Source organism: Rhinolophus sinicus, linkage group LG03, assembly GCF_036562045.2.
Source record: "Rhinolophus sinicus isolate RSC01 linkage group LG03, ASM3656204v1, whole genome shotgun sequence".
NCBI lineage: Eukaryota > Metazoa > Chordata > Mammalia > Chiroptera > Rhinolophidae > Rhinolophus > Rhinolophus sinicus.
The window spans coordinates 37,261,082-37,279,751 of record NC_133753.1 but is presented as its reverse complement, the minus strand read 5'-3'; the positions used below and the strand labels follow the sequence as shown (position 1 = coordinate 37,279,751).

General features: G+C 35.0%; 1 protein-coding gene across 3 annotated transcripts in view; it reads left to right on the top strand.

Moving 5' to 3' along the window:
* The window catches only part of TMEM260 (transmembrane protein 260), a 56,930-nt gene that overhangs the window by 8,470 nt on the left and 29,790 nt on the right, over positions 1-18,670 (top strand). For all 3 annotated transcript variants that reach the window (XM_019725782.2, XM_074327439.1, XM_019725781.2), the window contains exons 4-5: positions 14,590-14,767; positions 15,943-16,056. In XM_019725782.2, coding sequence (XP_019581341.2) covers positions 14,590-14,767; positions 15,943-16,056 — 292 coding nt within the window. The remainder of the gene's footprint in view (positions 1-14,589; positions 14,768-15,942; positions 16,057-18,670) is intronic.

Genomic DNA, 18,670 nt, shown 5'->3' with positions numbered 1-18,670 from the left:
GGTGGACATAAAGACCTTCTGTACCTTTTAAACAAAGATTGTATTTCAAAAGCAAATTTCTGTTTAAATGTGTTGATGTAAAAAGCTCAATTTTTTCAGTAAACATGACTTAGATTGAAAGAACAATTTATTCGTTGTTTTCAATTACTATGTAATTTTTGCTTTTCTTGCATCTTTGTCTTGCTTTTAAAAGCAGTAAGATGTCATTAACACTGCATTTTTTGGTCAGTCTTTTCTAATGGTTGGCAAGAACTTTATATTTGCTTTGCTCTAAGTAGAAAGTATATGAGTAAAACAGCACATGGAAAGCTGTCTGTGTCACTGTAGTTTATTGAATTAAAAATAGTAAGATTGTGCCAGTTGTTTCTATATGTATTTATTTATTTTCCCTGTCGGGTATTTTTAAGCTTGCATTTTGTTAAGGGAGTTTAATCTAATACATTTCATTTCTATGAAATAGTATCCATTTTATTAATGTGTACATCCGTGCATTTAAGAGTATATAATACAATTAGTGTTTTATAGGAAATGGGATTTTCTCTTTTAAAGCCATTGAAGTAAATGATTTTTAAGTTTGATAGTATGATATTCTAAGTGTTAGATTTGAAATTCACAAATCCTATTAATACATAATAAAAAAGTTATAGATACTGTAAATCACTAACATGAACACCATTGAGCATTGCCTCGTACTTGAATTTCAAACTTATTTTCTAAAAACATCAAACGAGGTCCTATAAACTGAACAAGGAAGGAGTACTGAAATCACTATCATTAAACATCAACGTGCTTACATTTCCTGTGTTCGGGTATCACTGAAAGAGAATGGCGTATGTTGATAGCATTGTATAAAAATTCTCCTCGGGGAAGATTTAAATTGCTTATGATCTCAGATGAGGGCATAGCTTGTATCATTTATTTTGGTTGTTATAAGGTGGGGAATATATTCTCAACAGGCTTCAGCGTCAGCATATCCTTTTCAAACTATTATCAGCCAAATGGAACTACAGAACAAGTCATTCAGCAATATTTATTGAACATTCATGTGAATCGAAAGTAAAACTGTTTTAGTTTTAATAATCAAAATTCAGTGCTTATTTTAAAAGTAAGACAAAATCACTAACCATTAAACAGTTTTTTGAATATTTTTTTTCTAAAAGGCACTGTTTCAGGAAACTTGTATTAAAAAAACTTTCTAACACCATTAATATTGTACAGTAGGTAATCAGATCTCTTAATGTCAAACAGGTTACCTAGAATATAAGGATATTAATAATAAATAAATGTATAGTGAAACTATGCCTGTTTATACAAAGAACCTACAACGAATTTCAGTAATATTTAAATGTCTGTTGGCAGATTGTTTTGTACCAGTATTTTATTTATGGGGTATTTTATTTTTTATAAGTTCCATATTTGTAAGCATTATGCTGCTGCTAAAAATTAATTTAACTAAACTTTTGGAGAAGGACCACTTGATTCTGAACACTGTGTCTGCTCTTATGTTAATAGCTTCAGCTAAGAGTCCATTGAATAAAGAACAGAAAAATTAAAATGCCATACCTTAGAGAATGTAGAATCTCCTGCTTCAGGGACATTTTCCAGCTCAAAGAGTATTTTAGATTATTGCCATAGAGAATAATATGCAGTTCTTCCTAATTTCAGAGGTAACTATGTCTTAGTAACAAATAATCACCAAGTTTTTGTAGTTGAAGAAGAATGGAAAGTACTGGAGCATTAATTTCCATTCAGGAGAATATCTGTCTTGATCCCTGGTTAATTGATCACATATTTCTCTCATACTTGTATTAAAATTGCGTTGACTCAGACTGCGTAAGCATATTAAGGGGTTGGTTCATATGCATTTTCTCCTAAGTAAAGAGACACATTAGGCTCAAATAGCAGCACTTCATTTTGAAGGGGAAAAAAGCAGGGCAAAAACTCTTTTTTAAGACTGTAGAGTCTTTTCTGACAGCTAGTCAGAGTTAGAATTAGTTCAAGGAAATGTTAATAATGCACTGCCTGGCCTAATCCCTTTGATATCACCAGGTATCCTCCTGTTCATGGGTTAATTGCTTTAAAAGCGAAGGCAATATTCTGAGCGGTGGGCCGCTTCACCTTTTCACAGCTGTTACCATTGAGTGACAACTAAATCCCATGTGTAAGATGAGGAAGAGCTCAATCTCCAATTGGGAGAAAATTTATGTAAACCACAATCCCTTCAGAATGTGCGGAAGTCATAGACTTTCTTGATTTACTCTGCTTTTCCCAGAAAGCTCTATTGTTCACTTTCCTAAGTCCCATCAACCCTTTGTAGCAGAATATCACAGCGGCAGCAGATAGCTTGAAATATATAAATGCTATCATAGCTCTGATTAATAGCAGTGCTTATGAGTCAAGTCTGATAACAGTGCAGCTCTCCACTCAATTTCAGATACTGCTAATGGAATCTGTCTTCTCCAATTGTAATATGAGAAGGCCTAATTTGCCATGGAGCTTGGAGCTGTCACCAGTAGGGGATTGTGGGGTCAGATGGGAGCTGCCAGGTTTTTGCCCTGCAGCTTGTATCTCTCACTTTGAATAGAGCAGCCCCCTGCCTGCCAGTTAGCTGATAGGCCGCCGTGGGGTTTATGCCACCATATACAATAGGAAAGGACTACATAGGCTGACTTTATAATTGTGAAGCTAGCTCATATTTCCACAGCTACTGTGCTGCATAATTTCTAATAAGTGGTTTTAACAAATGTCAGATTATGAAAAGTTTCCTCAATTACGAAAACTTAGAAAACATTTAAATTGCTAAATCTGTTTCCTGCCGAGATTTTGCCACTGGAACTAGTCATCAGTCATTATGGCTATAATAATAAGTGCATATATTTCTTAAAACTACAAATAAAATTATAGATCATAACTCCTATAGATTTGCTGCCTTTCAAAGCCATTGAAGTAGAAAACAGTCTCAATGGATTGGACTATTAATATATACTTCATAACTTTGCATAAGACTACTTAATATTAATTCTACTAAATATTAAAGTTGGTTAGTGTTGCTGATGAAAGTAGTTTAATACCCTCGTTCTGTAGATTGTTATTATTTCAACCTCTTAAGTTTACTTCGCATACCTTTGGGATCTTAACATTTTAAAAATTATGCCGCATCTTCTAAATTTTTGAGTTAAAAAGGACTCAGGGTGATGCCTTGTCAGTGCCTTTGAGAATAATAATATGCTAGAATATACTTTTAACCAATTTCAGTTTTGCTACTGCTTGCAAAATACATCATCAAGATGGAATAACAAGCTAATATTGAGGTCTGTGTATTTTAAAACATTTCAAACAAGACTGATGAAAATCTGTAGTTTGGGAGTCACTTGCCACTAGGCTGTGCCTTAAGGTGATGATGCCTCCATTGTGCAAGTGATTCGGGATCCTGGGAAAACTTAGGAAAATGTGGAGTAAATGATGGTGATTTCTATAAGTGTTTTTCTTTTATTTAGATGTTCAGGTATAAGTTGATGGGATATAATCAAATGAATTGCTCTAAACTTTGAATAGCTTTCTCATTTATTGGTTAATGCACAAATCTGACTTCTAATGGAAATTATGTGATTACATTTTATTTATGGAAGCTATTCGTAATCTTATTCCCTCCATTTCAGTTGTGCTTTTTTCCTTTTTGAAAGCTTTAAAAAAGTTTCCCCCAGTTTTATTTAGTGGTTTTAAGTCAGGAACAATACTTTGTGCTTTTCCTTTTAGTGTACTGGTAGTTGATGTTTATGGAGCTGAAAAATCAGGTAGCACGGTTCTTATCCTTTTGATTGAATCTCATGAAATAGAACAAACCTCGGTAGCATTTTTATCTGGAGTGAAAGTAAATTTTTATGAAATGTGGGGGAAAGGACTTATTTTCAAATTGATTAAAGATGGAAATGTTTTACATTTGTTTAGGTTTAGTGGAGGTGGCTTCAGAGATATAACTTTAATATACCATGCTCTAAATTATTGGTTTGTGTTCATTAGATCTAAATTTGAAAATAAAAGAAAAAATTTAGATTCTACTGCTCTAAATGGCCACTGACTATAATTCACCTACAGAGTACCTGGCACGTATTAGATGCTCAATACGTATGTGTTGAAAGAGTGTTAATGGCCACCAAAAGAGAAAGGTTCAGCAGCACACCTTCTTTTCAGCAGCTTAGCTTCCCAGGGTGACCATTCTCCAAGTACATGACGAGGTAAATATATGGGTGTTGATTATGTGAATGAGCCAGAAGGTAACATTGATATCATTTTCATGAACAAGACCCAGAAAGATAAGAACTTGGGTGGATGGAGGTGGTAGATTGGCTGTTCATTGTATCTTGCTTTACCACACCTCTTCCCTGTAATCCATTGCATTTTTCAGTCATCAATCTGAGTTGACACTAAGAGTGATTTATTTAACAGTAGTGCTCAGATGCTGCATTGTGGCCTTCCTACTCCATTCTACTTCAAGGAGTTTTCCCTATAGAAGGCAGGTCGTGTGCCCTCCATGTGGGGTTCTGCGCATGCAAGTAACACTGAAGACGGATACATTCATGAATTTTATGAGGCATGTCAAATACGTGTGCTGAAAGAATTCCAGGTCTGTTATTTGTCTTTTGATTGAGGGTTAGACAAACATGTGACTACACATGAAAATCAAATACCATGTGGTGGAAAGAAAAATATACCTTATCATCAATAGCAAACCTGTGTCAGTGGTATAAATTGTAACCTCCTGATTTATCCATTGTGTCAACAGATGGATAGTATTCCATCAGTGAGAAAACTACTGCACAATCGGTATGTTTTGTAGGAAATCTTAACACAGTCTCGTGGATTTTTTGGACCAAAGAGAAGGCAGTTATGTTTTAACCGTAGAATTCTGAGCTTCACATTTGTTAGGATGCTCTTAATGGCATCTCACATTCCTTACCACTCCTCCCCACCTCAGTGGAGAATCTCTATCATTTGCATTATCTGGGTGAAATTGTAAATACTTGACCACCCTTCCCATACAATCTGTCATTCTCTTGGTGTGTCTTTCCTCATTGACTAACCACTTGCTGTCCTAGAATGTGAACTACACGATTTTAGTGTTAACCCAAGTGAAAAGCAATTAGAAAGATGTATTTACTGCAAACATACTGCAAAATATAGCTTATATTTCAAAACATAAATATATAAAATAAATAAAGTCTGCAATATATAAAATATATTTATTTATATGAAGCATACTTCATTGACTTTTGGATTAGTTGATATTTTGAATCATCTATAGCACTGCTTTACTCCATTAGTATGAGATCCTTGAAATTGGGCATGCCACTCTTAACAATGTGAAAACTTGATTTTGATTGTTAGTATTGACATGTGACTGTTTTACAATACAATGGTTGTGTTATTAAAATTATCACAGTAATGGTATTTGAAGTATGATCTTCATATAGCTGAATAAGACGTTATTTCTCTGTAAGCCAGGTTAGATTCTAAAAATATGTAATTCGTTTGAAGAAATGTCTCCTTTGACCCTCTATGAGGCTCTCTGAGAATTAGATTGAGAATGAAAAACATTTTTTTCTCTTCTGATATCTAATTCATCATAAGGTGTTCTTAATGTGGAAAATAGTTTAGACTATTTCACAATTTAGTAGTGAGTTCTGGTGAAAAGACTTTTCATTTTATTCACAATCTCATTTGTATTTCTCTCCTTTTTCTCTAGTTTACTATTAGTTTTGTTGAGGTAGTTTCATCAATTTCAGTAGAAAAATGTGTCTTTTAATTTTAAGATGCTACTCTAGCACATTAAGTGTAAATAAATAAATTTATTAATTCCATGGTTGATTTTTAAAAAGAATAATTACTTAAGCATATTTATTCAAAAGAATAAAATGAAAATTGGAAGTAGGACTCCTGGATTGCCAAGTGAAAACACAATGGTATTTTTGATTGTCACTTATATATTTTTTAAAAATCATTAGCCTTCGTCTGTGGGTAGATGACAATTGTTTGTCTTATTTGGGGACACATATTTATAGTTCATCTGTACATTTGACTTTATGGATGATACGAAACAGCTTGTTTTGTGGGCTCAGAACAGCAATTTCATTTAAACCTCATTTTTAAATTATAATGTCAGATTGGACATTCCTTCTATATATTAGGTTGGTGCAAAAGTAATTGCAGTTTTTGCAATTATTTTTAACCTGTTAAATTGCAGCAACTTTTGCACCAATTTAATATTTCTAAAAGAAAGATTACATAGCTGGAAATTTGTACTACCAATTCATTTAACAGGATGATATTTAGTCAGATTTATACATAGTGTTTCAGTCTACTTATATAATTTAAGTTTACCAAAAAAATTATAAATGTACATTATAGCCCTTTCCAGAAAAAAAAAAATCTGTAGAATGTGTGTTCTGGTTAGAATTATTCCCAAAAAGAGACGACAGCCAACTTGTCTAATCACTCTTCATTGAGAGGGGTCATAATTGGCTCATAAGGTAACAAAAGCCCCAGCAATGAAAACAGACAATGGATTAATTGGAGGCTCTAGGAATTCTGTAGATGCATAGGATTTATACCTTTGTTAAAAAAACTCATAAATAAATAGATAATAAAAGTGCTTACTTGGTCACCTGGCTTGCTTAACAAGTTTAAGACTAGTTACACCTTCAGACATTTTCATCAAAGTGATTTTTTTCGGCATCACTTAGATAAGTCATTTAATGTGTTTCTATCTCAAATTCACAGTGGCTTACTGATAGGGAAGGTTCATTGATATTTAATTCAATAAGATATAAGATGGAAATTCTGAGCTATTTTGTTCGAAATTTCACAAAAATTTTGGAAAATGTAATGACTTCCTTTACCCGTCAGTATGTGAAAGGCAATATGAGTAACTGAACCTTCTGTATTTTATTATTCCCTTTGAAATATTTATGTTATAGACAAGGAATAAATCACTTGATATGAAAAATGCTTTTTAAATAAGTTATTATTTCTATACTCTTGCTGAAAGAATATTTAGACTCTTGAATTAAAGTACAGAAGGGTGAAATGATTATTCCTTAGTTTCTGTAAGATATATCCATATGGATATCAATTTTTTTTAATTAATGTAAAAAATAAAAATGAATCCTTGAATTTTTCTCTTAATTTCATTTGTTACTTTGACACCACTTTTATAAAAGTAAAGGACAGCAATGCTAAAGTACATGGTTCTCAAAAGAAACAAAATTTAACAAAATTTACCCCAATACCAAAACATCTTTACTTTTCTTTTTCTTTCTTTTTTTGCAGTTATGAAAGATTAATTTTTAAATAATGGCAGAAGTAATTTTATAAAACATTATTTGGAAATGGTTGGACTTAGGTTGAAGTAATTAGAAACCATTGCTATTTGGAGAGTGTTAAAAACTAAAGATGAAGTATGTCTGAAATAAATATATATAGGGGAGAAAACATTTAGTTTTCAAAAATATCAAATAGATTTTCTAGGGACACACACACAAATATATACATAAAGTGATATATACAGTAATTTTTAAAATGCTGACATGGCTATCCATGTATTAATGGGTATTAATGGTCCAAAAATAATCCTATTGGCTTTGTAATACATTATTTAGAGAAGTTTAAGTTCTTCAAGTCTGCTTTCCTTACTATGTTTTGATTACGTTACAGTTAAAAATTTCTTTTCCTCAGGATTGTATTTGTTAAGAAATACAGAAAAATCTGTCTATTCAGTACCCATTTAATACATTTAATGAGAATTTGGAGAAGGGGCAGCTACCCTAGTCTTAGTGAAAGTAGGAAAAACTTCTTGGAAAGGCGATGCCTGTGCTGAGTTGTAAACAGTCCGTGGGAGCTGGCCAAGTGACGGCAAAACAGTGTTCCCGATACAAAGAACCTTGGTGTGCAAAGAAACCTGGAGGTGGAGCAAAATGGCTTGTAAGTACAGGAACTTACAAGTCGTTTAGTGTTGCTGAAACACAAGGTTTGCGATGAGTTACATCCAAAAATGAAGCTACAGGTGGGCAGAAACCAGATCATCAGAGGTCTTGTCTATCATGATGAGCTTGTAGTGCTTCATAATCAAAGAAGAGTCATTAAAGCGTTGAAGGCAGAAAAGTACAAGATCAGATATGTTTTAGATCTCTCATGCTGGTGGCGATGGTGGGCCTAGGATTGGAGGCAGAGAGCATACAAAGCTGCTGCATTGGTGTGAGCCTGAGGTGATGGTAATAGCTGAAACAGGGCAGTGGGGTGAGTGAAGGGAAGAGGATGAGCTTTTAGTGTTTATGAAGCAAAATGGGCAGGATGTGATAAGTTGGACAGGGAGCGAGGGAGAGGAGCTTTGATGGTGACTCCTAGGTCTCTTAGATAACTAAACTAGATAGATAATGAAAATCACTAAGATAGGGAACACAGGAGCAGGAGTCATTTTAGGGAAGAGGATGAGGAATTAATTTTGCACATGTTGACATTGAAATTCTCTAGGACATCGAGGGTTGGAATGGCTTTGTGGTAACGTGTACAGTGGTCAGTAGAGATACATAAGTATGAAACTAGGGAGAGGCAGAGTCGGAGACAGATTTGGTTTCTTCAGTGGGTAGCTGACAATTGACATCAAGACAGTATTTAAAGCCACCCGGGCAGAGTAAGGAGAGTGAGAAGAATAGTTTGCCTGAGAATGAAATCTGGGGAAATACGGGCTTTAAGGGAGTTCATGCAAGGAAAGGAGCCATTCAGAGAAAACACAGAGGAAGATCCAGACCCATAGAAGGAAAACCAGAGAGATGTGAGGTCCCGTAGTCAGCTAAGTAGAGTGTGGCTGGGGGAGTGATCACCACAGCAGAGAGTTCCCAAAAGCCTGCTGTATGTGGCAGTTAGATGGTCATTGGGGGCCTCAGTGAGAGCAATATCAGTAGAGTGCTAGAGTGAGAACAGAGAGAGGCTGCAGGTGTGGACCATGCGAGGCTAATTCTAAGCCTGGTCATGACCTGAAACATCCCTTCCTGCAAGCATTCTTGACACCAGCTTGTTCTTTAGTCCTTTATCTCTCTCTCAGTAAGGTGACATGAAGCATGCGAGGATAATGTCATCTGCCTTGAACAACATAATAAGACTGCCTACCTACAGAGTCAGTGAATGAGGTGAAGACCCCCAAAGTCTTCAGAAAGTCCTCGTCCTCACCGTTGCTGACATCATCCTTTGACTTGTCAGCAAGTCACAGCCCCCGCTTGCTGTGTACTGTGGGCATCACGTCTCCTTGTTAGCATGCCTATGATGTCGTGGCACTGGGCCACACACGCCTTCCTACATTGCTCTCACCCTGCAGACTTATCAATATATGGTAGGTATACTGCTTGGCTTCAGGACAAATACTTAGTTTTAATGAAAATCTTATGATTTTGAGACTGGCTTTATTAAACTCTTTTCCATCACAGGCTGCTTTCGTCAGGAGAGTCCAGTCTTGCCTAACAGGCCTGTTTCATCCTTCAACAATTTGATGTCCCCTTCCCCGACCTACTGTCCACTCTCTGCCAGACTTTAGCTTTTAGTTCACTCATTTCCTTGATGCCCCTACTCAATTAAATGGAGACAGCTGTCCAGAACGCTTTGCTCATCCTTTTTGTCTTCACTTTCTTCTCTATCCAGTGTAGGCCCGATGGATGATTACTTTACTTCCCTTTCTCTCAGCCCTTCTGGCTTACCTACCACCTAAAGCCCCTAACCCTGCCGTTCCCGGCCGGGCTCAGGCTGCTGCTGACTTTCCCACAGCCATATGGACTGATGCTGCCTCCCCATACGCACAGTCTCCGGAGTCTCCATCCTCAGCCGAGCATGGAGTGGTACCTACCGGTCCTGGTTATGTGTCCCTCCACAGCTTGCAGAGTTTTCCCACAGCAGATGTCTGAAAGTATCTCTACTTTTCATAATCTACTGGTTTGTACATGTTACATAGTCAATAAGCATTGGATTCTGAATCTTAGCATAAAGCAAACTTTTAAAGGCAGTGTGTTCAAACGTGTGTTTTAAGGGACATTTCATGGTTTGATTTATAAAAGGCTGTTGAAATCAAAGAAATTCATACAGAGGATTAGGGTGATAGATAAAGGATAGGGTTTCTTTTTTGAGGTGATGAAAATGTTATAAAATGGACTGTGGTTTGGTTGCACATCTATAAATATACTAAAACGGTTTGTACACTTTAAATGGGTGAATTATAAAGTACATGAATTATATCTCAGTAAAGCTGTTTTTTTACAAAAGGAAAATTTTTAATCTAGAATTAGAAATAAATATAAGGAAGAAAGAAAAGGAAGCTGGAGAGCTCACAAAATTCCTAGGAGGGAATTTGAGCCTGAAACATCCAGCACTCTAGGCATGTCTGAGTGGTTTCTGTCCCCATCAGTGCTTCTTTGCCTCATCAGTTTCCAGTTCAAAGACTGGAGCACGTGCTTCTGACAAACAGAGTCCAGGTCATATACGCGTGCTCTACCTGCAAGGGAGGCTGGAAAAGTATTTTGTATTTTCAGCGTGTATAATAGGAAGGGGCTATGCCTCATAAGCTGGGTACCTCCCAAGCATATGAAGGGATTTTTAGAGGTTGAACAGCAAAATTTTTAAAACCAAAAAAACAAATCAGTTCTCTCTCTTCTATAACCTTACTCAGCAGCCTCAGAAATCATTTCTCTGATACCAAGGAAAATTGGGTGTAAGAGTATATGGATTATTCTTTGCAAAACCATCCTGACCTGGAGGCCGGTGGGATGGTGGAGATTCAGATTATAGACTTTGCTTCTAGGATTAGTCTTCAATAAAATGTCAATGTATTCAACTAACTGTAATAGTGTAACATAAAGTTTATCACTGAAGTTTATAATTTTACCTTACTCTCTTCAATTTTTAAAATCTTATGAAATATTTGAAAAGGTAATAAACATAGTTCGTAATTTCCAATAATGAACGTCAACAATTCAAATACATTAGGATGTCTCCCTAAGCCTAAGAATGTGTTCAAAATCATTGTAGATTAGTGAGTCTTGAGTTTTCTTCCTGAGGATTCATACATATCAGGACTCTCTTCTCAGTTCTCTTTAATTAACTAGTGGTTTTAAACTTTGATTAATTGCCCTTTTGGGGGGGGGAGGGGAGATTAAAACAGGCAGTTCAAGCTGGTAGTGTGTTATTTTGATAAAACAGAAATAAGTACAATTCTAATACTGGGCAAAAGTTCTATTCTATTCTTCATTCCAGGGTGTACATATTTAACCAAATAAAGTGCAATACGTCATTAATATAGAATAAATTATTTGACATTAACACTAAAAACATCATCTTTTACCCCATAAGGTAATGACACCAAATAACTAGACTGAAAATTTGATTCCTGGTTCTGCCACTGAATTGCCAAAGGACCTTGGAAAAATTACTTGGCCTCTTCAGGCCTTAGTTTCTTCATCTGAAAAAAGGAGATAGTAGCATCTATTTGTGGGATTATTATGAAAATTAAATGAATTTGTTATATAAGGTAAGCACTTAGAACAATACCTGGCATATGGCAGGCAAAAACTCAATAAATGTTAACAAATTATCTCAGGAACTTGTTGGTTTTGTTTTTTAACTTTTTATTTTGACATAATTTCAGATTTATAAAACAGTATCAGGAGTAGCCACCTCCTTGTATACCCTTCATCCAATTCCCCAAATGTTAATAATTTACCACATTTGCTTTGTCTTTGAGCTGTGTGTGTTTATTTCGTTTATAACCTAAGCTGCAGTCATAGTACCCTTTGGCCCTAAATTGCTTCAGGGTATGTTTCTTAGAAACAGGGACATTTTCTTGCATGTCCACAGTACAGTTCTCAAAATCATCAAGAAATTATCAGATTTTGCCAATTGTCCCAATAATGCACTTTATAGCAGAAGAAAATCCCAGATCATGCCTTTTATTCTGTTGTCATATCCCTTTAGAGTCCTTAATCTGGAGCAGTTCCTCTGGTTGGTTTTTGTTTTTTTGGCTTTTTTTGGGGGGGAGGGAGATCTTTTAAGACTTTGATATTTTCCGATACATACAAGCCAGTTATTTTGTAGAGTGTTCTTAGTTTGAGTTTGTTCGTTCCCTCATGTTTAGACTCAGGTAATACATTTTTCTTAGGATTTCCATAGATATGAGGCTGTGTTCTTCTCTTTGGAAGAGATCAGGAAGCATATGATATTTGTTTGTTCCATTACAGGGCTGTTATCTTTGATTATGTGGTTAGGATGGTGTCTGCTGAGTTTGCCAGCATAAAGTTACCATTTTTCCTTTTGTAATTAAATCCATTTATAGGGAGATACCTTTAGACTATGTACATATTTCTGTTACTGCAAAACTTTTACCCACTAGTTTGGTATCCATTATTATTATGATGGTTGCCAAGTGGTGATTTCATTTCCTCTACAGTTATTAGTTATCAATTGGCATTCTACGGACTTTCCCTTCTCTTCCAATTACTTATATCACTGTAGAGTCATATATTCTTATACATTCTTTGGGTTATTATCATTATTTGATGCTCAGATTATCCCCAGTTTGGCCAGTGAGAGTCCCCTTAAGCCGGCCTCTGTGTCCTTTTCGTCATGTCCCTGTTGGAGCACTTCTTCCTGGCACAAGATGTTTCAGATGCATTTTGTACTTGAACTACCTCAGCCCTGAAATCTGCCATTTCTCCAAGGATGGTAATTTATATTTCAGGTAGAGGAAGGAATCTTGTATCTTACGCTGCTTTCCAAAGTAATGTTAACGGGTGAAACATAGAAATTCCTTTTAAAAATGTCACTAATGCTTTAAGATTAATTCATTCTCTCATTCACTGTTTCCTTTCTGTGCTTGGGGCCAGATGCTTCCAATTGAAGTGAAGTTTAACTCCAGTGCACATTTCAAAACCAATGTCAGAATAATTGTTATGGACAATTAAATGCTATAATGTTCAGCGATGGGCTAGAAACCTGGGAATTGAAGAGAAATTTGAGAAGAGTGGAGTTTAAATAAATAGAAGGGAGCAGGGAAGACATTCACTTCAGGGGTACAGCATGAGCGAAGGTGTGACGCTAAGAACAGACATGTCCTAGTAGAGGATTTTGAGAAGCCTGACTAGCTGGTGGAGTTAACAATGTTGGCAGTTAGTGGCTAGAGGGGCGTCAGTGTACTGGGAGCCTGGATTCCAGGCTGATTGATTTAGAATTTCTCCTACAGGCAATAGAGTCCTCAAGTTTTGAGGCTGGGCAGTCATAAAGGGTATGTTTTAGGAAGTTTAATCTGATGTTGTGTTGCAGAACAGATTGGAAAACAAGCCAAGTTAGAAAACTATTAAAATGATTGAGGCACAGCCAGTAGGAATTCACACTGAAAGGAATTTGGAAGGAAGAAATGACTTCAGTATGTTGCATCAGGATACCTGGGAGAATGAGGGACTCTGATGAAACTGGAAACTCATGGTGTTTATAAAGGAAAGAAAACAGAAATAAATTCAGAAGAGAAACTCAAAGAAAAACAGGTTTGGCGATACTGACATTTTTAATTTTTTTCTATAATGGTTGGTTAGGAACCATCGAATGACTCCATAACTTTTTATACAAAACAATATACTTAAAAAGTAATGGCATAGGGCCACATAGTATCATAATTATTAGACACAGTAATGCTTGCTGAATTTCCGAACACTCATTAGACATACATAGTTGGCTAATAGCTTTAGTTTTCTTAGCTTTAGATTTATAGTGAAATAGGAAATTGTTTTGGTTTGATATGCTGTGGTATGTTGAACCATATTACCAGTCTCAAATCATATCTCTCAATTGAGATCCAGATTCCTAATTGATTTGAAATGTATGGCTCATGTTGGCATTTGGGGGGTGAGAAATTTGTTTCCAAGTGTTGCGTTTGATCCTTTTCGTGCTATTAAAATCCACATTCCAATTCTTCCCTTTAAAAAATATGTTTTTAACTTTAACTCTCTGTAAAGACAAAATCATCAGAAACTAAGAACTTAGCTTACAAGATCTTAAAATCACCAAATATTGTGACCAAGACAGACTTTGCGGTATGTTGAGAGATAGGTGTAGAAAGTAGATCCAAACACTCCACAGAAAGTGAGAATGAGAGTTCCTGAATAGATATTTTGCTATTTCATTGATATTTACAATTAAACATTTCAGTCTTTACCAGACCATTCTTCTTCTTCATGGATGTGGCAAGAAAAATGACACAGGTTTGTTATCTCTCTAGCTACTATTTCTTCAGGCTTTCTGAACTGGCTTGAATCCTGAGAACTAAACCTCATTCCATCCACAGGATACCAAGCATGTTTGCTCATTTGATTGTTAATAGGTTAATATATGGACTTCCTAATTAAAATCTGTTGAAAAATATTATTCCATGGAGTAATGTATTAACTATATAATGTGTGGGATGGCGCTGGTAACTGTCATAATTTCTCCTGCTACAGTTTATAAAAAGGAAAATAAAGTCGGGTTTTTTTGTTGGGAAAGATTTCATGTTATCTGTGTTTGCAGGCTTTCTGGCTCCTATGCTGGAGGAATCCTTGCTGCGGGGGTGTTTTCATTTTCTCGTCTAACATGGCAGTGGTCCATTGCAGCAGAGGTTTTTAGCTTAAACAATCTGTTTGTGGGGCTGCTTATGGCTCTTACTGTACATTTTGAGGAGGCAGCAACTGCAAAAGAAAGATCAAAGGTAACCTATTTTGACCAAAATGAAATCACGTTTTGTTTTAATTTGTAGATAGATGCTGTATTTCTTTTTAACTTTGGTTTAAGTACTGTCTATCTGTTCTGATTACTGTCAAAGTAATCTAGGCAAATTGAGAGAGAAAATATTCTCAGTTCTTGTGCTGTGATTCATGAGGGACTTTATAATTCCTTAGAATTCCATAGAATTCAAAAGTTTTTTGGAGAATGAAGGGATTCTGAAATCCCCTTGAATCCTATGGGAAAGATAGGCTTGTTGGTTAATTCCACCATCGTGTGTGTGTGTGTGTGTGTGTGTGTGTGTGTGTGTGATCATAAAATGCCAAGTCTAGATTAAATTATATACCATTATGGGACATTGACTTACTCCCTAATTGCTACACAAGATCAAGTTTGTACCTTTTTCTAACTAAAAGGAGAGTATCAAATGTAGAAATGAAGTAGTTCAGAAGAGCTTACAATGAATTCTGAGGCAGGTACCATCATCAAAATAATTTGAAACGTGAAGGAACCCTGTCTTCTAAGAGCTTACAGTCTACACGTTGGAAAGAGCCAAATCATCTTAGTACAGGCAGCGTTGTGTCATTAAACAACATAGAAACAAAAGAACATCGTGGTTTATCTGTTGTTTCCATAAACAGATCTGTGATGCTATTACAGTTTATTTTGTGTTTAAAATAAACTTTTTTTCTAATTATGAAAATAATGCATGTTAAAAAAAAACCCAAAACCACCATCCGTAAATAACCAGGTTCTAAATAGAAAGTGTCGTATGTCATTTATATAATTTAGTAGGAGAAAAAGTAAAACAGAAAGAATAGCCGAACTTCAATTATAGATTTTACTCGAATAAGAATTACACGATATCCTATTACTGGCAGGACTTATCTAAGTCATTATACAGGACTGTCTAAAACTTAGTTTGAAGACAGTCCTTTAACATCAAACTGCAATGATTTGATGAGAATGACAAATATTAATAGAAAATAACAGTGATAAATATTAGTGACTGGTAAAGCATGACTGCTTACATTTAAGAGGTTGAGCTTAACCTGACCTATGGTACAAATGCTTGGTTTGAATATAAAGAATAGCTTTTTACTATTGTGCTTACTTAGAGTTTCAGGTGAATATTTATCCTTTTCTTTTATTTATTTTCAGATAGCTAAAATTGGTGCTTTCTGCTGTGGCCTTAGCTTATGTAATCAGCACACAATAGTACTCTATGTTTTGTGCATAATACCATGGATTCTTTTTCGACTTTTAAAAGAAAAGGTAGGTTTTTTAATTTTATAAGAATGAAAATTTATAATATTTTATTTAGGCTCAGTATAACATTTATGGCATGAGAAAACATGGGGCTTTAATTTTTTTTTTACTTTTTTTTTTTTTTTTTTAGTTTTATATATAGCATCAGTTACCTTCAGACCTAACAACATTGACTGAAAAAAAGTAGGATTTATGAAAATTATGCAGTATTGATTGCAGTTGCATCTGGCGTATTTCATAATTTTCTTACTGATTCCGAACAGCACCTTGATGAAAATAGGCTAAAAGGACTTAAAACAACAATAGCAACATTTCTTATTATATATTCTAAGTCAAAGGATAGTGTATTAATAATCGTTAATTCATTCATTCAATTGTTTGTTGAGTGCCTGCTCTGTGCCACATGCTATTCTAGGTGCTGGAGGATCAGCTCTCAACAAAACAGACACCACTGCTGCTACTGTGAAATAATAAAATCTTTGGTAAATAACAGTCCTGTTTTCACAGAACAGATTCCCCTAGAATTACAAATGATTATGAATTTAAATGGCAGTATAAAGCAACATAGGACAATTACTTTGTTAAGCAGTAGGAGATGTAGGTAAGCCGAAAGTAGGGAGCTGAGTTCGACACAAGTCCTTGGAAAGATAGTTCTTTATTCTGTCCATCTTCCTCCTAGAGGTTAAAATAGTCTCTATACACAACCAGTGCTAGAATCATTTTACTCACCTATTTTATTTATTTATTGCTTGTTTGTTTGTTAATTATACCTCAGGCACATTTATTTATCATTTCATTATTAGTCACATATATCCATCTATCATCACAATTATATTGGAAAAAATACATATACTAAAATTATTATATAGAAATAGGGAAATAATTATACAAAGCTTTAGATGATTGTGTTTACTGTACTTGAATACATTTTCCTTCTTAGTTTCTTGACAACAAAGCAGAAAAATAATGTGGAAGTTATAAAATTCTTATTATGTGATAAAAAAAAAATTTTTTTTAAAGAAACATAATTGGTAGGAAATATCAACTGTTTCTTGGAACTGAATTCTGTTAAGTCAACCATATAAGACCTTATATAATGGCTATTAAACAACCTAACAGGCATAGTGGTTTTATAGAATATATAGAAAGTTCCTTATATGGTCTTTTATTTTATAAGCTCTTGATTAAAACAATGAAGATATAACATTAAAAAAAAGTATAACTCAGCAGAGACTTCTCTATGGGATATAAACCTGAGGAGGTCCAAATATTTTTCTTATGAATTGACAGATGCACAGATTGGGATGCATTTACATCCTGATACCAGTTGTCCTGAAACCAAGCTTCTCTTTTTTCCAGCTTTATTGAGATATAATTGACATTAACACTGTGTAAGTTTAAGCGCACAGTGTGGATGATTTAATGTATGTGTATATTGCAAAATGATTACTCAATAAGGTTAGTCAACAGCTTCATCCCCTCATATGGTTACATAGTTGTGTGTATGTTGAGAACTTTTAAGATCTACTCTCAGCACATTTCAAATATATAATAACAGTATCATTAACTATAGTCCCCGTGCTGTATATTACAGCCCCAGAACTTACTCATTTTATAACTAGAAATTTCTACCCTTTGACCACCATCCATTTCCCTCACCCCTCAACCCCCACCTCTGGCAACCACCAATCTGTTCTGTTTCTATGAGTTCAGTTTTCTTAGATTCCACGCATAAGTGGGATCATATAGTATCTGTCTTTCTCTGTCTGACTTATTCCACTTAGCATAATGCCCTCAAGGTCCATCCATGTTGTCACAAATATCAGGATTTCCTTCTTTATATGGCTGAAAAATATTTATATACATATAAATATTTATAAATGTGTGTGTGTGTGTGTGTGTGTACACATATACATGTATATATGTCACATTTTCTTTAACCATTTATCTGTCTGTGGACCCTGAGATTGTTTCCATGTCTTGGCTATTGTAAATAATGCTGCAATGAACATGAGCATGCAGAGAGAGAGAGTGATTTCATGTCCCTTGGATAAATACCCAGAAGTGGAATTGCTACATCATATGGTAGTTCTATTTTTAATATTTTGGGGAACCTCCATCTTGTTTTCCATAGCGACTGCACCAATTTACATTCCCACCAACAGTGCACAAGGGTTCTTTTTCTCCACATCCTCACCAACACTTGTTACTTCTTGTATTTTTTATATTAGCCATTCTCATAGGTGTAAGGAGATATCATTGTGGTTTTGATTTGCATTTCCCTGATGATAAGTGATGTTGGGCACCTTTTCATATATCTGTAGGCAGTTTGAATATCTTCTTTGGAAAAATGTGTATTCAGGTCCCTTACCCATTTCTAAGTCAGATTACTTGTTTTTTTATTTTTGTTTTGTATTTTTTTGCTATTGAGTTCAATGAGTTCCTTATATATTTTGGATATTAACCCTTATCTGATATTTGGTTTGCAAATATTTTCTTCCATTCCACAGGTTGCTTTTTCATTTTGTTGATCCTTTTTCTGTGCACAAGCTTGTAATGTGATGTATTCCCCCTTATTTCTTTTTGCTTTTATAGCTTGTGCTTTTGGTGTCATATCCAA